The sequence below is a fragment of the Polyodon spathula genome, chromosome 17, assembly GCF_017654505.1.
Source record: "Polyodon spathula isolate WHYD16114869_AA chromosome 17, ASM1765450v1, whole genome shotgun sequence".
In the NCBI taxonomy this organism is placed as follows: domain Eukaryota; kingdom Metazoa; phylum Chordata; class Actinopteri; order Acipenseriformes; family Polyodontidae; genus Polyodon; species Polyodon spathula.
In genome coordinates this window covers 25,984,592-26,002,744 of record NC_054550.1, presented here as the reverse complement: position 1 = coordinate 26,002,744, position 18,153 = coordinate 25,984,592, and the positions used below count along the sequence as shown (strand labels likewise).

At 36.1% G+C, this 18,153-nt stretch overlaps 1 protein-coding gene across 1 annotated transcript; it reads left to right on the top strand.

Annotated features, from left to right (window-relative positions):
- Positions 1–6,298: 6,298 nt before the first annotated feature.
- LOC121329562 (chromogranin-A-like) lies at positions 6,299–17,481 on the top strand. Its single transcript, XM_041275203.1, has 8 exons — positions 6,299–6,568; positions 7,100–7,149; positions 10,144–10,237; positions 11,201–11,269; positions 11,515–11,607; positions 14,699–15,085; positions 15,441–15,934; positions 17,213–17,481. Exons 1-8 carry the CDS (start codon positions 6,523–6,525, stop codon positions 17,291–17,293), a joined length of 1,314 nt encoding a protein of 437 aa, XP_041131137.1. The 5' UTR covers positions 6,299–6,522; the 3' UTR covers positions 17,294–17,481.
- Positions 17,482–18,153: the final 672 nt, after the last annotated feature.

Below are 18,153 nucleotides of genomic sequence, written 5' to 3'. Positions count from 1 at the left end.
ATAAACACGTTTAATTTCCTCAACCACTGCTGGTTTTTGGAAATTCTAGCACCCTATATAACATCCCACTGAATCAACTCAAATAGCTGTTTGTCAATGCAAATAATTTCAACAGGACCATCATTCTGTTATATACTCACGCGTAACTGCATCTGTCGAGCTAAAATACGTAAAAGCAAACATGGACAAGTAATAACTTGAGTTTAGTTAGTGGTTTCCAAGTGATGTTTCCTGTTAATATGAGAGTTAATCTTTAAGTTAACAAAGCTATGCCATAAAATAAAATTGATCAGCCTTTGTCCTGTTCAATATTTCTAAAGATGAGGCAACTAAAACCACTGACTGTGTAAGAACATCAACAGATAGGATCAAATAAACGTTACAAAGGGTTAGTCAAAACTGCATGAAAACAAGAGGAATCCAACAATACCACTCACCTGAGCAAGCAATTGCATTTCCCATTACTCTAATTTATTATGAATGCAAACAGCCTCTGTGCTTTCAAACAATTTCAATTATGAGCATAAGAACCTAATACATTCTAGCAACAGTAAAAAAAAAAAAAAAAAAAAAAAAAAACTTACTGGGTAGGTCTCAGCTTTATATTTGAAGCAAACAAACTGCCATTCATAATATAGCTCTCAAATGTATGGTGATTAAAGAAAAGGGCTTGTAACCAGGAGGTCCCGGGTTCAAATCCCAGCTCACTCCCTCACCCTGAGCAAGTCACTTAACCTCCTTGTGCTCTGCCTTTCAGGTGAGATGTTGTTGTAAGTGACTCTGCAACTGATGCATAGTTCACACACCCTAGTCACTATAAGTTATAAAGATATCTGCTAAATAAATGAAGAAGAAGAATAATAAAATGTGTCGTATTTAAAGAAATACATGTTCTTGTAAATATGTGTTTTTATCTTAAACATGAGAACTTTCTTTAAATGACTGTAGTACCACATATTGTAAAATTACATATGCGCATCAGCAAGCCAGGTAAGAAAAAGTGCTTGGAATTGGAATGTTAATTACAGTCGTTTTATGGGTGTAGTTTTCAATTTTTAAGTATATTGGCATGTTTTGCTAGTATTGCACAGATCTACTGAGCTGTAACACATCCTTTCCAATTGAGAGGTTTGGGAAATTTAAGATAATTTTTATTATGACATGCATGACAAGAGCAAAAAAACCCAAGAGGTAAGAGGCAGATGTGACCAGGTAATTAACCAGTGTAACACTGGCAGAACAGAGGGACCAGGCACTGGGACAAAACAGTATTTACCCACATCACTCAAGAAATCTTTTGACCACATTCCAAGTATTTATTACTATCTAACATATTTATAAACTTCTTGGCTCTACCCAGCAAATGTGTTTCAGTCTTCCATTTCCACATGAATGGAGGAAACTTCAGGCCAAATGTATTTAATGAATGTATTTCTAAACCTTGCAAATATCACTATAAAGGCTTCATATGTCAATGTGGAGGTACTAAGTTGGCAGACCCACCTCAGTAGCCAGTCTGTGGTACATATGACAGAACAATCAACCAGCTGCCTCCTGTGTGTGCTGTGTACTGGCCCCATGATGTGACCTCGCCTGTCAGTGAAAAGTCATTTGGAGGGAGTCAGGAGGTACTGGACAGGGTATTTCCCTGATGAGAGATGTTATAAATATGAATTAACATCCCTCAAAACCTTCCTCACCTTGTGGAATCTATGCCATGTTGTGTCAAGGCTGTGGTCAGTGACCCAACTACATATTATTTACAGTTCCTAATAAAAGTACCTGAAAGAGAATGTCCAATAAGAAGGTCAGGGGTTTATAAACGTGCATTATAGATAACAAAAATGTAAGACAGTAGATATTAGACTGGCAAAGATACAGCTATCAAATGTAGTGTATGGCACTGGAGAAAAACTGCCATTTCTAATCAGAATACGTTATAGACAGTAAAGGCCGGGCCTTGCAATTTGACAGCCTAATTTGATCATATCTGTCGGAGCTGCACAACCTGTTACCAAACATGAAACCTATTATTCCAAAGGGAACGGCTTGACATTCTGTACTGATGGAGAACGATTGTCAATCAAATTACATACAAGAGGGTATGAGAAAAAAGGGTATGAGACAAAAAGAGACAAAAACTTGATAGGAGAAAAGAGAAACAGGTACAAAGTGCAACTATAAGGATCCGTTCAGAAAACATTGTAGGATATAAACCGAGGAGTGAGGAGGTTTTATCAGGAAAAAAAAATACAGAACACAGTTTCTCGGGGTTAGACACCAAGTCACAAACATCTGTAACAAATTGATTTGATTGTTAACTAGGAATTACATTTAGTTACTAGCTTTAAGGTACTAACATTAAGTATTTACAAGCTGTTTTACGAGTGACATGTTATAACAAGCTACGGCTGCAGTCTGTGATTATTGTTATTATTAGAAGTAGAAGTAAAGAAAAAATTTAAAATAATAATAAATAACTGATTTATATGTCACCAAACCCTCTATTATGTACATTATTTCTTATTTAATGTTTTCCTATGACACATTGTTTATGGATCACCCTGTGTGTATACATAATACAACAAAGCAAAGAAGCATTATAAAAACAGAAACATCTGACGAATGATTTATGTTTTGATATTAAATCTAAAAACTATGATTTTCTTTTCTATCTCTCAGGCAGTGAAATGTGTGGGTTTTATTATTGGTTTGCTCCATCTCCACTGCATCGTTCCAGTTTCAAGAGGAGCTCTTTCCCGTCTTTAGCCCTCAGGCTATTTCTGTGTTTCTGTCCATGTGGGAATTCACACTGAGCAAGTCTGCTGCCCGTGCTTGTCTAGCCAGATCATGTGCAAACTCTCCTGAGCCAGGTTTTCTAAACAAGTCCTCACTGTATAGCGCAGAGTAATACTGTGGATATGCAGGGATACTAGGAATGTGGAATAATTGAAAAAGAAAAAACAGATTTTCTATTGTGTCAGACAATACATTTTACACAAGGTGGGAAAAAGTAATATCTTTGGTAAATAAATGAATAAAATTATCAACAGCAGTGAAATAATTTATAGAAACATGCATAGCAGTGGATATTTATATACAGTTTTATTATTGCTGTTGTTTTTTGTTTTCACAGCAACAGATGTCAAATGATGTTGTATGAAAAGAGTGGAGATCAACTAAATTGTTGCCATCCATAGAATTGCACAGAAACAATTGAGAAACAATTGAATTGCTCAGGACCATGAACCACTACAAAACGAGATTAACACAGCATTCAGTATCTGTACATCACGTTTAAATGACAGTATGTGGAAAACAGGAGGCTGTTTTCCATTTACCAAACGATGGTACTACTCCTAAAATCACAAAAACAAAACTCATCCTCCATTCTTTGTAAATCAAAGCCAAAACAAACACTTGATATAGTAATGGTTGTCAAGTTCTTTGACATAAACATTATTACGGTTGTAGGAGCCAGTTTTTCACCTTTGGAGGCCCAGGTTCAAAACTGACTCACAAGTGAAGTGAAACCCAGTATGGACAATATTGAAACCACCTTAAGAAAATAGCATAGCGAATCTCTGTAACACTGTATCTATTCTTTCACAACCAAATGTCGTTCAAATAATGCATGACTCTTGGAGTCACAAAGTAAACGTGTTTTAAGAGGCCTGCCACTGCCTTCTGGTAGCTTTGTATTGCAATGTGAGGTTCGCACTCATTTTAATGGCTGACAGATTTTCCATGAAGTAGAAATGTTGAGGGAGCAGCCATTGAAAAGAAGTGTGAGCTCAGCAAAATAGAAGCAGCAGTGTTTTCTGTGGCTGTTCATTCACCTCCCAAACCACTTTGACAGCTATGCTTTCTCGGCTGTTCAGGCCTTTTTAAAGTGAAGGTTTCTCACTAATTGCAACTTAGTCACTGACTTGCTTTCTTACCTATGGGGAAAGTTATTGGATTTTCAGCACACCAAATGTAAAATCAAGTACCCTTATCATTAAGGCTTATTACAGATTTCACGTGAAATGTACCCGTTGCCATGTAATATGTAGTTCCCTGTGAAAATTCCCATTTCTGAAAGTACAGTGTAAATATGCAAATGTTTTATTAATTAAAAATAAATACAGCACATGTTTGCCTTATTGACACACTACCTGTTACACTGCAGTTAGGAACCTGGCAGCTGGTTTAGTTTGCCTCTGGCAAATAATTGAACCCACTGCATAGAGCAGTCCTACTTATGAGTGATTGTCAATGGTGTCCATTGTGTCGCCATTGATGGTAATGCTGTGGTCTGTTGATGTTTCTTCAGGATTACACACTATGCCAGCAGTATTTTTAGTAAAATATTAAAGGGCTTGTGGGGGAAAAAAGTGCTAACCCTCAACTTGGCTAAAGTTGTGATATGTACAGAGCTTATGAAGAATTCTAAATGGAGAGTGTTCTGTTCATCCCATAGTCCTACACCTGGAAAGCTGGTTTATTCTGGGTGTAGTCTCAGACATTTTAATTCTGTAAAGGGTAAAATATAAATCCCAGAGTACAACTTGTAGCTCAGCAAGGCTGCCAAGGCATACCTCTCTATTCAATTCACCTATCTATGCATTTATTGAAAAAAGCAAAACGCTACAAGTTATAGATTATTAGATTTTTTTCTCTGGTGGATAATAAAATTAATTTTCCTTTGCAAAATAGGTCTGTCCTATTTTTTCCAGTTATATAATCCCTCTCCCCCTATGTTTGTTATTTAATCTTCTGAGAGAAAAGGCCATTCATACATACAGTATGGATTAGCTGTGCTTGCAGGCAACCCATCTGGTGCTTTCTCCAGAGATTGTACTTCAGGCCTATCAAATAGAAAAGGTATTTAACGTGTGCGTATGTGTGGCTCTGTCTGTGCCTTTCCTTAACCTGACAAAACACAATGGAAGCCTAACAATAAAAATTATGTTTTTGAAAGGCCTATGCTAAAAAGGGAAAATAGCACACAGGGACAAATAGAACTGCTAGGAAGATATGACTGAGGATTAGACACCAGTCCCATAGTCATAAACCAACCCAATCCTATTCAACTGCTCTCTACAAAGCTGAGCTGTATAATTTCACACTGTATTTAATCAAGTCAGTGTTTTGTGTAGCAGCAATAGAAAAATCAACAGAGTCTTTAGTGTAGTTCTGTCAGTAAAATAAAATTAAAAAACAGAGAGGGCGCTATTTTAAGGATTTAAATAGTATCAAACTGATCACGATTTTCTTTAAACTGCTTCAGCAAAATGTTGGAGTTACTTAGGCTTCAGGGAAGAACATAACACTAATATTAAACATAAAAAATACTGTGGGAAATTTGAACTCCATAACCCTATAAATATATTACATGGTAAAACTGGCATATTTTGGTTGTGTTGAATGTTTGAGTTTCCTTTGAAATTACTTTGAATATGATCATGCAAAACTATAATAGTCTGTGTAATTATTATTATTATTATTATTATTATTATTATTATTATTATTAGTAGTAGAAGTAGTAGTAGTAGTAATAGTAGTGGTGGTCATGTGTTTAATGATTTATTAATAATTCATTGTAATCATGTATTGTTATTAAATTACATTCGTTTTGTCTAAATCTGCATTCTTATGAAATAAAAACACACTGGACAGAATCATCAGATATATGATTTTGTCAAAGCACTTTCAATTCAGTTCAATACAATTTCAAACGAATATATTGTATGTAATCTAGTTATTGTCCAAAAGACAGCTAGCCTTAATACAGACCCCCTCTTGTTATGATAACTGGTAATCCAAAAGCATAAAAGCGTGTATTCCGAAGTTACAGCTCTTGACATCCAGCTTGCAAATTGAAACGTCACATACACTGTTCAAGACAATGACCCAAACGTAACAATTAAAGATGCAGCACCATTTGTTTGGACACATGCCTGGCATGATATTCAGACATTAATACTATGCCTAAGTGGAAACTATTGTACTAGATGATGGACTCTTATAATAGCAGTATGTAGTGGAAAAAAAACAGCTATATAATGAAAAGCAGGTGACAATTGTTATGGGAAAAAATCTAAATACATTATAATACTGTTATAAAGGGAAAATCATGGAATTACCCGCAACGTCACACAAAAGACCAGGGATAACGTACGCCACCCTATCAGGTGTCTGAATGTCCACCACTAGCCACCTTTAAACACAAAATAGTTATCGAGACTAATACTGTTTCATTTATTGCAATGTTTGCTCCGGCCAATGCCTGATGTCACATCCTCCTCTATAGCTGCTATATAAAGCAGGTGTTGCTGCATTGAAGCTCAGCGAGACCTTCACGAGAGACACAGGGAAACGTTCTGCTGCATATCTGGTTAAAAGAAACCGCGGTCTCCTAGCAATAACAGCAGCAACAACAAAAACATAATATTATCTCAACAGATTTACTGAAGATAAATTATAAGCGACTTAGAACCAGAATCACATCAGCTTTTGTAAAACCTATTCCGTTGCAAAATGTTAACAAGAGGCTGTTTGATCTTGACCGTCTTTGTCTACCACGGTAAGGCAAATATATTTATTTTACTTGTTGTGAGCATGTGGGATTAAAGAATGTATGTGATTTAAACAGAAAAAAAACGAGTTACAGTTTAAGTTGCCGTGCACAAGGGAGTGCGTGCCAACCGTCCTTCAGCACCAAGGACAGCAACACTCATCCTAATACGAAAATATTGATGGGAGATCAAATCAATTACTGTATTTAATATGTATACAGAGGCAATGCACAGGTAACGTTAGGATACATTGATCCTTATTAAGATAATATACAGTCTTCTAAATATGCTTTTAATGCAGTAATGCAAATCAAATGTTACACTGATCAAATTATTCGCAATACAATTTTCACTAAATCAGCATTCAAGGTCATCACTGCAAAGCAATTATAGTTATTTTTAAGGGGTTTCTACGTGAAGTGTTGATTAAGGTCCTTAACAAAGCAGAGTCTCTGAAGTCAATATACAGTGTACATAGAAATGTCCAGGGAATACGCGATAGGTTGATGAATATAATTTGATGCATTTTTCACTTACAGCATTTTCGCTACCAGTATCCTCCGATCATATGAATAAAGAAAATGCCGAGGTAAGCTTTGTCATTTTACTAAATATATATATATATATATATATATATATATATATATATATATATATATATATATATATATATATCTATAACGATTGCATCCAGAATCTTAAAAATATTAAAGTTATAGTCGGAGTATTTTCGATTTAATTAACAACTTTTTTGTGTAATTGGCTTACATCACCTAGTGGATGTCTCAATTTAAAAATCCCTGGACAGAAACAGTCACCGATATAGTTCACTAATTCATTATTCCGTTTAACGAGGTTCAGTGCTATCGTCATGTTACTTAAACGCAGAAAAAAAAAAAAAACCCCGAAGGAAAAAAAAAAAAAAAAAAAAAAAAAAAAACCATAAGAGGTAATTCGCGTATTTCTTTTAAAAGTAAAATCACCCAAAGAGACCAGAAAGTGATCCTCATTGGTACAATACAGTAGTGTTCTTAACATTCCGGTGATGTTCCACGTAAAATAAGCACGCAGAGGATAAGCAGTGGTCGCTGTACAGGGTTGAATATAGAATCGAATGAAATTAAAATGCTTTTAAAAAGGGTTTACTTTGAAAATATAAGCTACAAATGTTAATCTGTTTATTTATTGTTCTAAAATGACCATTTCAGCGACTTTTATTTCTGTTTGTTTTGCTCACTGCAGTATAGTGACTATTTGGCAATGTTTATTATTTTGCTCAGCTCAGACTGAAACTAAAGAACATGCATCATGCCAAAACGTAACTTTAACAAAGTACTCCAGGGCTGTTTGGAAATGCTGAAAAGGTGAAACAGTACACGATACAAAAAATAGTAAACTAACGTTCTATTAAGTGCTGCTAAACTTCCTTTTAAAACTGTGGTTTTCCTTTAATTGTGATTTTGCTCTGGTTGTTACTTAAGTTCATCTGTTATTGGGGAAAGGAAACAGATGTTAGCTTCAATTCCATCTTTGAGCAAATAGCATCAATCAGTAGGTGGCTGTGATTAATATCCCAGTGCATCAATATTGCTGCTGCAATCACATTTATTATGAGTGCTGGTGGCTCAGTTTTTGGATTAATTGCAGCATTCTCATTGCCTTTTTTCAGATGATCTACAAGATGGTGTGATTTATGCATTGCTTATTTTCTAGAAGGTTACATATTTTATTTACAAATTTAAAAGATCCACCAGGGGTTACACATCTCATTGAATACCCCTGTAACGCATATATCCATACCATGGTATATGTATACATATGGTATAATATATATATATATATATATATATATATATATATATATATATATATATATATATATATATATATATATATATATATATATATATATAAAATTAGCTCAATGTTAGGAGGTGTGGTAAGGCAATGGAGGGAGATAAAGGAACTTTTTTCCCAGAGCCTGTGCCATGATAAACATTTATACGTTCCACTTTGCCAATCCCAATGCACATAAATTAGCATAAGAAAGCCTGTTAACCTTGCGTCCAAAGAATAGCTTAAGAAAATTGAAACATACACAGCAAATCAGTTTTATAGCCTTCATTAAGGAGCTTTTATATACCCAGCATACCATTCTGTTATAACACGGCTTCACTCATTGCTTCCTGCACTCCAATTACTCTATTAGAGAAAGCATGTGATACACTAGCTGTTACAAACTCGATGCAAATTGAATTGTAGGTTGACACACAATTCAATTTAGTATAAAGTGTTTTTCATATCAATTTCTTGTTTACGAAGGACCATGTTTCTTGAAAGTAGCATTTTAAATTAACAGAACATTCTTACATCAATAGCTGCATTTGAAGTTAGGCCCATGTTTTTCTGAATGTTAATTTCCTGGTTGTTGGAATAATGTAAAGATTGTAATATCACATAAGTAACTGAGAGGAGACACAGCAATTGGAGGTAAGGAGTCTGTGTTCTTTCAGCCTTGAAAACAATGAGAAATTGTCCCTTTTGAGTCACAATGTAACAGTGTCAACTGGGGATAGGCTGAGACCACCAAACTCACTGTTTGCGCTCACTGAGCTGGATTCAACATGGAAATATCTGATTCTGAAAAGTCAAGATAATGATAACAGTCAGATAAAACATTTCAGCTCCTACTTCTCAGTCTCTCTTTGGCAAGAGGAAACAGATACATTGTAGAAGCCTGACAGCGTGTACCACCTGCTGTATATCAGTATGGGTTTTGATGAAGTATCAAAAAACTCCTTAAATAAGGAGTCTTTATATTTCTTAAAGGAATGCTAGCCAGGATTTTGAAATATATTTTCTTATTAATTCTAACAACATTATCACTGGCTCCCCTTTTGTTCAATTTTTTTAATTGATTTGCAGTACATCTCAATAGACTTAAATGATGCTGTTGTTTCTTGGTGTTTTTAGGACTTGTATTTAAATGAGACGTCACCTCCTCAATCAGAATTAAGCATGAGAAATGCAGCATTTAAAAAGTACACTAATACCTTCTTGGTAATGAATCGTAAAAGAAAAATAGACACCATCTCCATTCTGCTTTGAATAAGAGACCACTATTACTGCACACAGTCATTTGGGTGGGGTTTTTGTTTTTTTCTTTTCAAATTTGAAATGGTTTCATTAATATTGTAAATATAGGCTGTGTGATTATTGCAGTTTTTCTGGTTTTTACTATTTTCGATGTCCTGTTCCCTGTGATCCCCTGACCTTAATGGGACACACCAGTATCTTTTATACAGCATGTCTCCTGAAAACAGAGTTTGTGCAGAAATTGAGAATGGCTCAGTTATAGGAATCAATCATATTTCATATCCTGTCATCAGCGTGCTATAGATGTAGCTGTTCATTTAAATTTGAATTACAAGTATCACACCGACCAAGTAGAAAAGAATCCCTGATGATGATAATGGTGGAAGTGACAGGTCCCTGCCTTGCACTTGTCTGCTTACCCCTGCTCTTCTCCCAGCTGCTGCAGGCTTTCATATAGTCTTATCATGACTATGTTCTTATCATGCAGGTGATGAAGTGCATTGTGGAGGTCATTGCAGACACACTGTCCAAGCCCAGCCCTTTACCAGTCAGTCAGAAGTGCTTGGATGCTCTCAGGGGAGGTAAAGTATATTTTAAGATGTGTGTTTATTTAACTGAGCAACCTGATTCTACTGGCAACATGCAACCTATTGTATCATAAGCAATCCAATACAACTGTTTGCACTGATTCTTTCATTTACCCTTGAGTCATGAGATTGTTTAGAGTGATTCATTTATCCCATTGTGTGTGGTCCCGTGGTTAAAGAAACAGTTTTATAACCTAGAGGTCCCTGGTTCAAATCCCAGCTCAGTCACTGACTTACTGTCTGACCCTGAGCAAGTCACTTAACCTCCTTGTGCTCCATCTTTTGGGTGAGACGTTGTTGTAAGTGACTCTGCAGCTGATACGTAGTTCACATACCCTAGTCTCGTATCTTGTAAAGTGCTTTGTGATGGTGGTCCACTATGAATGGCACTATCTAAAAATTACTATTAATTATAAGTATTAATTAACACGGTCCTATATAAGAAATGAATCTTCTAGTTTCACAAGTAAGATAACCTAATGAAATGTGGGAGACACCAGTGTCACTGGTCACAAGCCTGGGAGTCTAACAAACTAGAAGCAAAATCTTGTCTATTTCACAGATACTGTAATTTCTTTACTCTACACCAAGTTAAGACTTAATGAAAACTGGTTTCGATTCCTTCAAGACATTTCTGGAATACGTCATGAGCAAACTACCTTTTCTCTAATATACTCTTACACTTTTTATATAAAATGTATGTTCACCTATTTTTTTCTTTTTTTTTTTGCCATACATTTATAGAAACTTCATTCCTATTCCCTGATTAATTGTCAGTCTGCAATAGACCATGACAGGTTCCACAATACAATCTAGGGCAATTAGCTCTGAAAAAAAAGGAAAACAGCTGAATCAACTGAAATCCAAGATGTGCTTCACACAGCAGGCCCAATCATTAGAAAGATCTGAAGACATTTTTTGAGGAATATTTAAAAAAAAAAAATCTGTTTGTTTCAGACGACCGAATAATTTCAATACTTCGCCACCAAAATCTTCTAAAAGAACTGCAGGAGCTTGCTGCTGAAGGTAAAGTAGACTTTTCTTACGATTAAATATCTATATTGTAGCACTTTTTACTAAAAACACAATTCAGATTAAGGATACACAACAACATAGAACCAGTAGCCAAAACCATGCTCTAACGAGTGACGTGTCTACAGAGTTGTATCAAATAGCCACTCTTTAGATGCATATTTTGTTGTACCCAATTGCGTGCTTGTTGTGCAGAAAGTATCTTTTTCTCATTTGCTATGGGCTCTATATATTTACAGGTACTAGCGAAAGAGCCCAGAAACAGAAGAAAAGCAGCAACTTGGCTTATCATATTTCTGGCGTCCTTCACAACGACAAGGATGCTGAAGCAGGTAGGTGTCAGGGTTACCAGGTGTATCGTATTACACTCTTCAGAACACTGAACACCACCTAAGCAGCCTTGAGTATTGTTTCAGATATTTCTAAGTGGGTTTCAGCACAAAAAAATGCTTATCATAAAAAAGTAGGTATTTATGACTAGGAGGGCCATGGTCAAGTGGTTATAGTCCTGGGCCTGTACCCAGAAGGTCACTGGTTCAAATCCCCCCTGCCACTGTGTGACCCTGAGTAAGTCAATCAACTTCCTTGTGCTCCATCCTACAGATGAGATGTTAAATCAATGTCATACAATTTAAGTTCACAGCCTACCTTGGTAAAGTGCTTTGTGATGGTCATCCCCTATGAATGGTGCTATATGTGTTATTATAGTTACATAATAATTATAGTTTTTTTTTTTACTGTACTTAATATATTATGCATAGTTTTATTTTTTTTTTTACTGTATCTTATAAAGCTCTTTGTGATAGTGGTCCACTATGAAAGGTGCTGTATAAAGTAGCTTGATTGATTGATACATATGGCACTTTATACAACAAGAAGTTAAACTTGTTACATAAACAGAATACACTAAGAACATTTATAGAGAGTTGTTGGTTATTTCATGAGCATAGCCAGATACAATGCCTTCGGTTATCCTCATCCATGGAATAATTAAGGTACTCCAGAAACAACTTCATAATATGGCAGAATACAGGGTGTGTTTGCTTGAATATTCATACCATGTTCATCACTTCATAGTGACATCCTTTGTATTGTTTTGGTGTGAGGGGTCCTAGTTTAATTTATTATGATTATGTCTGTTAAGAGGATTTGTTTGGTTGAATACATTCAACACCCCACAAGAGCATCAGAGAATAAGCTACTCTGTTATCTCAGGGGTGGGTCTTCCAGTCCCATCCACTGCAAGACTTTGTTCCAACCAGGTCCTTCATTATTTAATTAACCAGGTTTTGAAGAGCCAATGGAATGGAAGAGTCAAAAGTGCCTACCCCTATGCTGTAGCATAGCAACAGGGGATACAAAACCAGAGCCTGTTGCTGAGGACCTTTAAGACTAAGTCACACTTTCACGAGTCTGATTTTAGTGTTTAATAAACTCTGAGAGAGAATCACAAAGACACATCAGTAAGATCCTACTAAAATCTATTTTTAATACTGCTAATCTTGAATTGGACTGCTGTAAAGTAACTCTAGGTTGTGGTTAGAGTTCAGGCACTGTTGTTTTTGAATAATTATGCTGTTGGCTAGGATTAAATCTGAAGCCCAGATTGAAGCTAAACTAGGCAAATTCAGAATTGAAACTCTGGTGAACCCTGACTAATAGCTGCTAGCTGCTAAGCTGCTGTACAGAGATTACCATGAAATCTGCCATCCATTTCCATAACATTATCACTTTTTCCGTTGCAATTAATTATTTATATCCTCCTCCACTGCCCCTGACAGGAGTGATTCAGATGTAGATTTCTTAAAGGAAAATTAATGTAAATATATTCTCCCTTAAAACAAAACAAAACCAAACATCCCTATGGAAACCATTATTGTCATGCACATACTGCATCTCTGTTGAGATGAATAACTGCTGGTACAAAAACAAGACCATGGGTTGAATTGTGCATGATGCATGGGTATATTACTCATGATGTTGCAACAGAATACATCAATAAATTGTGCTATTATGACAACACAATATACAGCAGTAGTTAAGATAATAAGGCATCAGGATTTTGGTTCCAAGCATCCATATCAGTGCTTTCTTTTCCAGTTTCGCAGAGTGTCTCAAGGTAGGACAAGAAGTTTCGTTTTTCTAATGTGTGGCATTGTAATAATGTGTCAGAACAAGAACAGCTGTCTAAGTTCTGCTTCTTAATGTAATGAGGTATCCCTTGTGAAAGTTTAACATAGCAGAAGCATAGCAAAGTGTAATAAAAAAAGTGAAAGCATTGTAAAGCCAAGAGCATATTTAAAAACATGAGAAACTATGGCAAACTGCAGCAAATGCAAAGTATAATCATGGAAAAAGCATGGGAAAACTGCATAACTGCAGCGCAAATTTACCATGGTAAACTTTTAGAATAATAATAATCTTTATTTTTATATAGCGCCTTTCATAGTGGAATACCATCACAAAGCACTTTACAAGATACGAAACTAGGGTGTGTGAACTATGCATCAGCTGCAGTGTCACTTATAACAATGTCTTACCTGAAAGACAGAGCACAAGAAGGTTAAGTCAGGGTCACACAACAAGTCAGTGACTGAGCTGGGATTTGGACCGGGGACCTCCTGGATTACAAACCATTTTTTTTAACCATTTAGAGGTTTAACTTTTACAGATTCAGCAGGCATTATTATAGAAATGTTTTTTGTTCTTATCAAATTGTGAGGGATTATTGTGTTCATGTCCATCTCTAGAACCAACACCGTGACTTTCACTGCATGCAAACAATCCTATTTTAAAACTAGACTATATGTTGTCATTTTTTTTTTTTTTTTATTATTTGCACTGTTGATTTTTACTTGATGTATTTTATAATGCTTTTGAAGTATTTGAATACAGTCTATTGTTGAGAAAATAACAATGTTACATTAGTCAGTACCTGAAACTCCATTTCAAACTTGCCTTTTGACTAGCATGCACGAGGAAGCTATAATGCTTGATGTTGCCATCTAGTGAGAGCCCGGGGAAGTACTTTTATTAGGTCTTACTGTTGTAATTGAAGACTGTTACAATTAAGGCTTACATAAAAACCTGGAATTTTAGAGAGTCTTATATTATCCTTACTGCAGGTATTCTTACTGTTACATGGTAGGGTTCACTGAAAAAGAACTGAAAAAGAACAATTAAACAGATTTACAGTTGTGCGAACTATGCACTCCAGGGTTTTTTTTTTTTGTTTGTTTTTTTAAGTACATATCTTCACAAAAAAAGCATGGTCAGCATCAGCAGACATTATTCTGTAATATATTGTCCTTGAAATTGTACTCACTCTTTTCTGTATCAGAATTTACAACCCAGAGAGCACATTAATCAGCGTAGCCCTTTTCTTTCAAAAGCTTACATTTCCTCTATTGATTTTCCCGGTAGATCAATCCATGCTGGCTGTGCTGGGGCTGCCCAAGTCATCTGCGGACGAGGAGGAGAAGAGAGACGAGTTTCAGATAGAAGAGAAAAACGACACACAGCTATACAATGACCTCACTGAAGACAGTGCCGAGTCTCTGCAGGACAATGAGATTGAGCAGAGCGAGGAGGAGCACAAGAGAGAGGATACTCCTGCCAACCACATCACAGACTCTGTGAGCAAGGAGGTCCCAATTTCTGAGGAGAAGGACAGCACACAAGAAGAGCCTGAGGACACCAGGGAAGAACAATCCAAACCCAGCAAAGAGGAGCCAGAAAGGAAACACTCTTCCCAAGAGGAAGAAGAGAGAGAGAATGAGATCAGAGAGGAGCAAAGATTACATAAAGACAGTAAGGGATTCACTCAAAATTATCTTTATTGAATAATCATAGCATTGTTATTCCCTGCATGTATTGATTTTGGATGATGAACCATAGGTAACACTGGTAACATGGAATAGCTTTGATGTCTTTTTAAACTTGTAATTCCTGATTGTCATCAATCGTCAAAACTCTTATTCTCTATAACCACCTGCTAGCCACTAAATATATTCTATATTGGTCCAAGCTAAGTGCTGGATAATGAACACATTGCTTAAGTTTTCTTGGTTGACCTAACAACAGCGATATCTCCATGGATCTTTGTAACTCAAGATGCAGGTAAGAAAAAAGGAACACTAATAAGCTTGTTTGATTCTGTCTAAAGGCTCTGAGAGTGACTCTTCTAAGAACATTTCTGAGGAAAACAAAGACGAGAAAATCTCCCAGAAAGAAGACTCAGAAGCCGACGATATGAAATCCGCGGAGGACAAAGTGGAAAGTCGCAAAGCAGGGGAAGAGAGTCTCCATGGCAACATGGCCGAACGAGAGGAGAAGAGTAGCAAGGCCGAGGTTGAAGGGGAGTCCAAATGGTTGAACAAAATGGACAAGTTGGCTGAGCAACCGTCCTCAAAGAAACGCTTTAGGGAGGAAGAGGAGGAAGAGAACTCCACTGAAAGCTTGCAGGCCCCCCTTCCCAAAAGCCCACTCCTCGATGGAGACCTGCGGAGACATCTGACAGCTGAGAAGCACCATTCAAAGGAGGCCAGTGTGGAAGAAGACGGCGCCAGATCCTTTGAGTCTGCAGAGCTCCAGATGATGCACCATCCTGATGTGGAGGAGAAAAGGGAAGAAGAAGGCAGCGCTAACAGGAAACCTGAGGTGGGTATTTCATAATTTAAAAAAACTGCTGAAACTGTCCTGTTTATTAACACCATTGCTGATTGCAGAGTCCCAATTGGTTGAAATCACCAGCAGGATCTATTGGGTATTTTCCTTTTCAATTATAAGAATTGTGTATATCAATCAAACTAATCTGTAGTATACTAAAATGGTGCTTATTAAAAGAGAACTAAAAATGTTACAATAAAAAAAAAAATTATATGCATTTAAAGGCTTTGTTCCAGTGCAAAGCTTAGAAAATGGTAAAGAAAAGAACACCTGCCATTGCTTTTAAAATAGTACTGTTAAACATTTGACTTCCCTCTGAAAAAGGGGGGAATCTACATTAAGAAGAATTAAGAAATGCTCTGTCTTAAAGTAGTAGAAAAAAAAAAGCAATCCCCATAGTTACAATACTTTGAACCCCAAATACTGTTAAGAGAAACCAAACAAAACCTCTTATCCTAGCTGACAGATGGTTTCTACAATACCTTCTACAGTAGCAGCCTGAGATTACACCTCAGTTAATGGCATTTTGTGCTAATTCATTTTTTTTTGGGGTATGACCTTTCTGGTTTCTACCAAAATGTCTTATGCCCAAGGGCAAAGTCTTCATTAAAAGTACTCTCACCAGAGCCTATAACGGCTCCACTTGAGTTCTGTTTACAGCCACTGGGAGGCTCGTAAAAAGAGTTTTATTAGCCAGTAGTGGTTGCCTTTTCAGACACCCTGCTGGGATAATAGCAGTAGTACTGGTCAGCGTCATTACAATCTACAATCAGTAACAGTCATGTACATCCCATGGCGTTTGGGATGGTTCTAGACATGTAGAGATAAGGAGCCAGTATCATCAAACAATCTTTATTTTAGGAATTCTTATTTTAAATTCCCAATCCCTGTAAACAGGATTTAGCATTCAGACTAGTCCACAAAGGGCAGAGTGTTGCAGGTTAATGACAACACTATCAGATACCAGATACACTGTACTTGGCAGTTTGACATGATTTTTAGAGCTCTGTTGAGGACACACAGGCGCTTTAAACTTCACCACAATGTGCTGATTAACAGAAAATGCTACAAAGTGAAGCTCAACAAGAACAAATAGTTAAGACAACTCAGATATTTCAAACCCACACCAAGTTGCTCTTTAAGACAAACAGCAAAATAGGGAATTGACTTGATATATTTTTGATATGTACTTCATCTTTTTCATCTTCTGAATAGCACAGAACCTGAAACACAAACTTCCGTAGCAGATCCTTGTTTCAATTTTTTCAGGAGGAGATTGAAAGCCTGGCTGCGATTGAGACCGAGCTAGAGGACGTGGCCCAGAAACTCCATGAGATCCGGAGAGGCTAACCTTCACGCACATCTCATCCAAGAACTTTGATTTCCCATTTATCTGCACCTCTTCTGCTCCCCCTTATTTTGAGCTTTGCTATTTGCCCGCTTATGAAATCATTTTGCACTGTACTATAATAATAATAATAATAATAATAATAATAATAATAATAATAATAATAATAATAATAACAACAACAATGATACTACTACTACTACTACTACTACTACTACTACTAATAATAATAATAATAATAAATAATCAGGTGATGTATTCTTGGTGTATTTAAAAAAAATACTTTATAGAATATTGTACCTATAAACTTACTCTATACTTATGTTCTCGAAGACAAAAAAAATGCAATAAATGTAATAATTTTAAAAGGTGACTGATTTTACTGTAATATATACTGTATGGCATTTATCTAAGAAAAAAATTAAGTGGTTGGTGATATCCAATTGCCTTTTGAGGGTTGTTCATGCATTTCTATAAAACAACTGTGTTGAAGAACCAAGATCAAGCTCTGAAAGAAAGCTCTGTGCTTCCCAGTACTTTATTTGCCTGTAGCCAGCATCATTGTCTCTCCCTCAAGTGTTACTATTAGATCCAGCATGGATATCCTTCTGTCCGCAATTGTTTTTATTGTCAGGACTCAGGTGGACAGCTGTTTAAATGAAAAACACTAATAATGAAATAACTGCATGACAAAGACAAGGCAATTAGTTTTTTTTTTATATAAAAATTAGAGATTACAAAAAGCATTTGTATCGTAACGTAGCTTTAAAATAGGAGAATAAAGTAAACAATAACTGACACGAGTATGAACAATCAGGAATATCTAAATCATGTTATAAAGCACTGGAAATACAGAGCCTTT

Bases quoted from the DNA above. Each gene is read 5' to 3' on its own strand.
- LOC121329562 (XM_041275203.1), top strand. From the start codon at position 6,523: ATGTTAACAAGAGGCTGTTTGATCTTGACCGTCTTTGTCTACCACG. The intron at 6,569-7,099 runs GTAAGGCAAATA...TTTCACTTACAG, and splicing joins GACCGTCTTTGTCTACCACG to CATTTTCGCTACCAGTATCC. The intron at 7,150-10,143 runs GTAAGCTTTGTC...CTTATCATGCAG, and splicing joins TGAATAAAGAAAATGCCGAG to GTGATGAAGTGCATTGTGGA.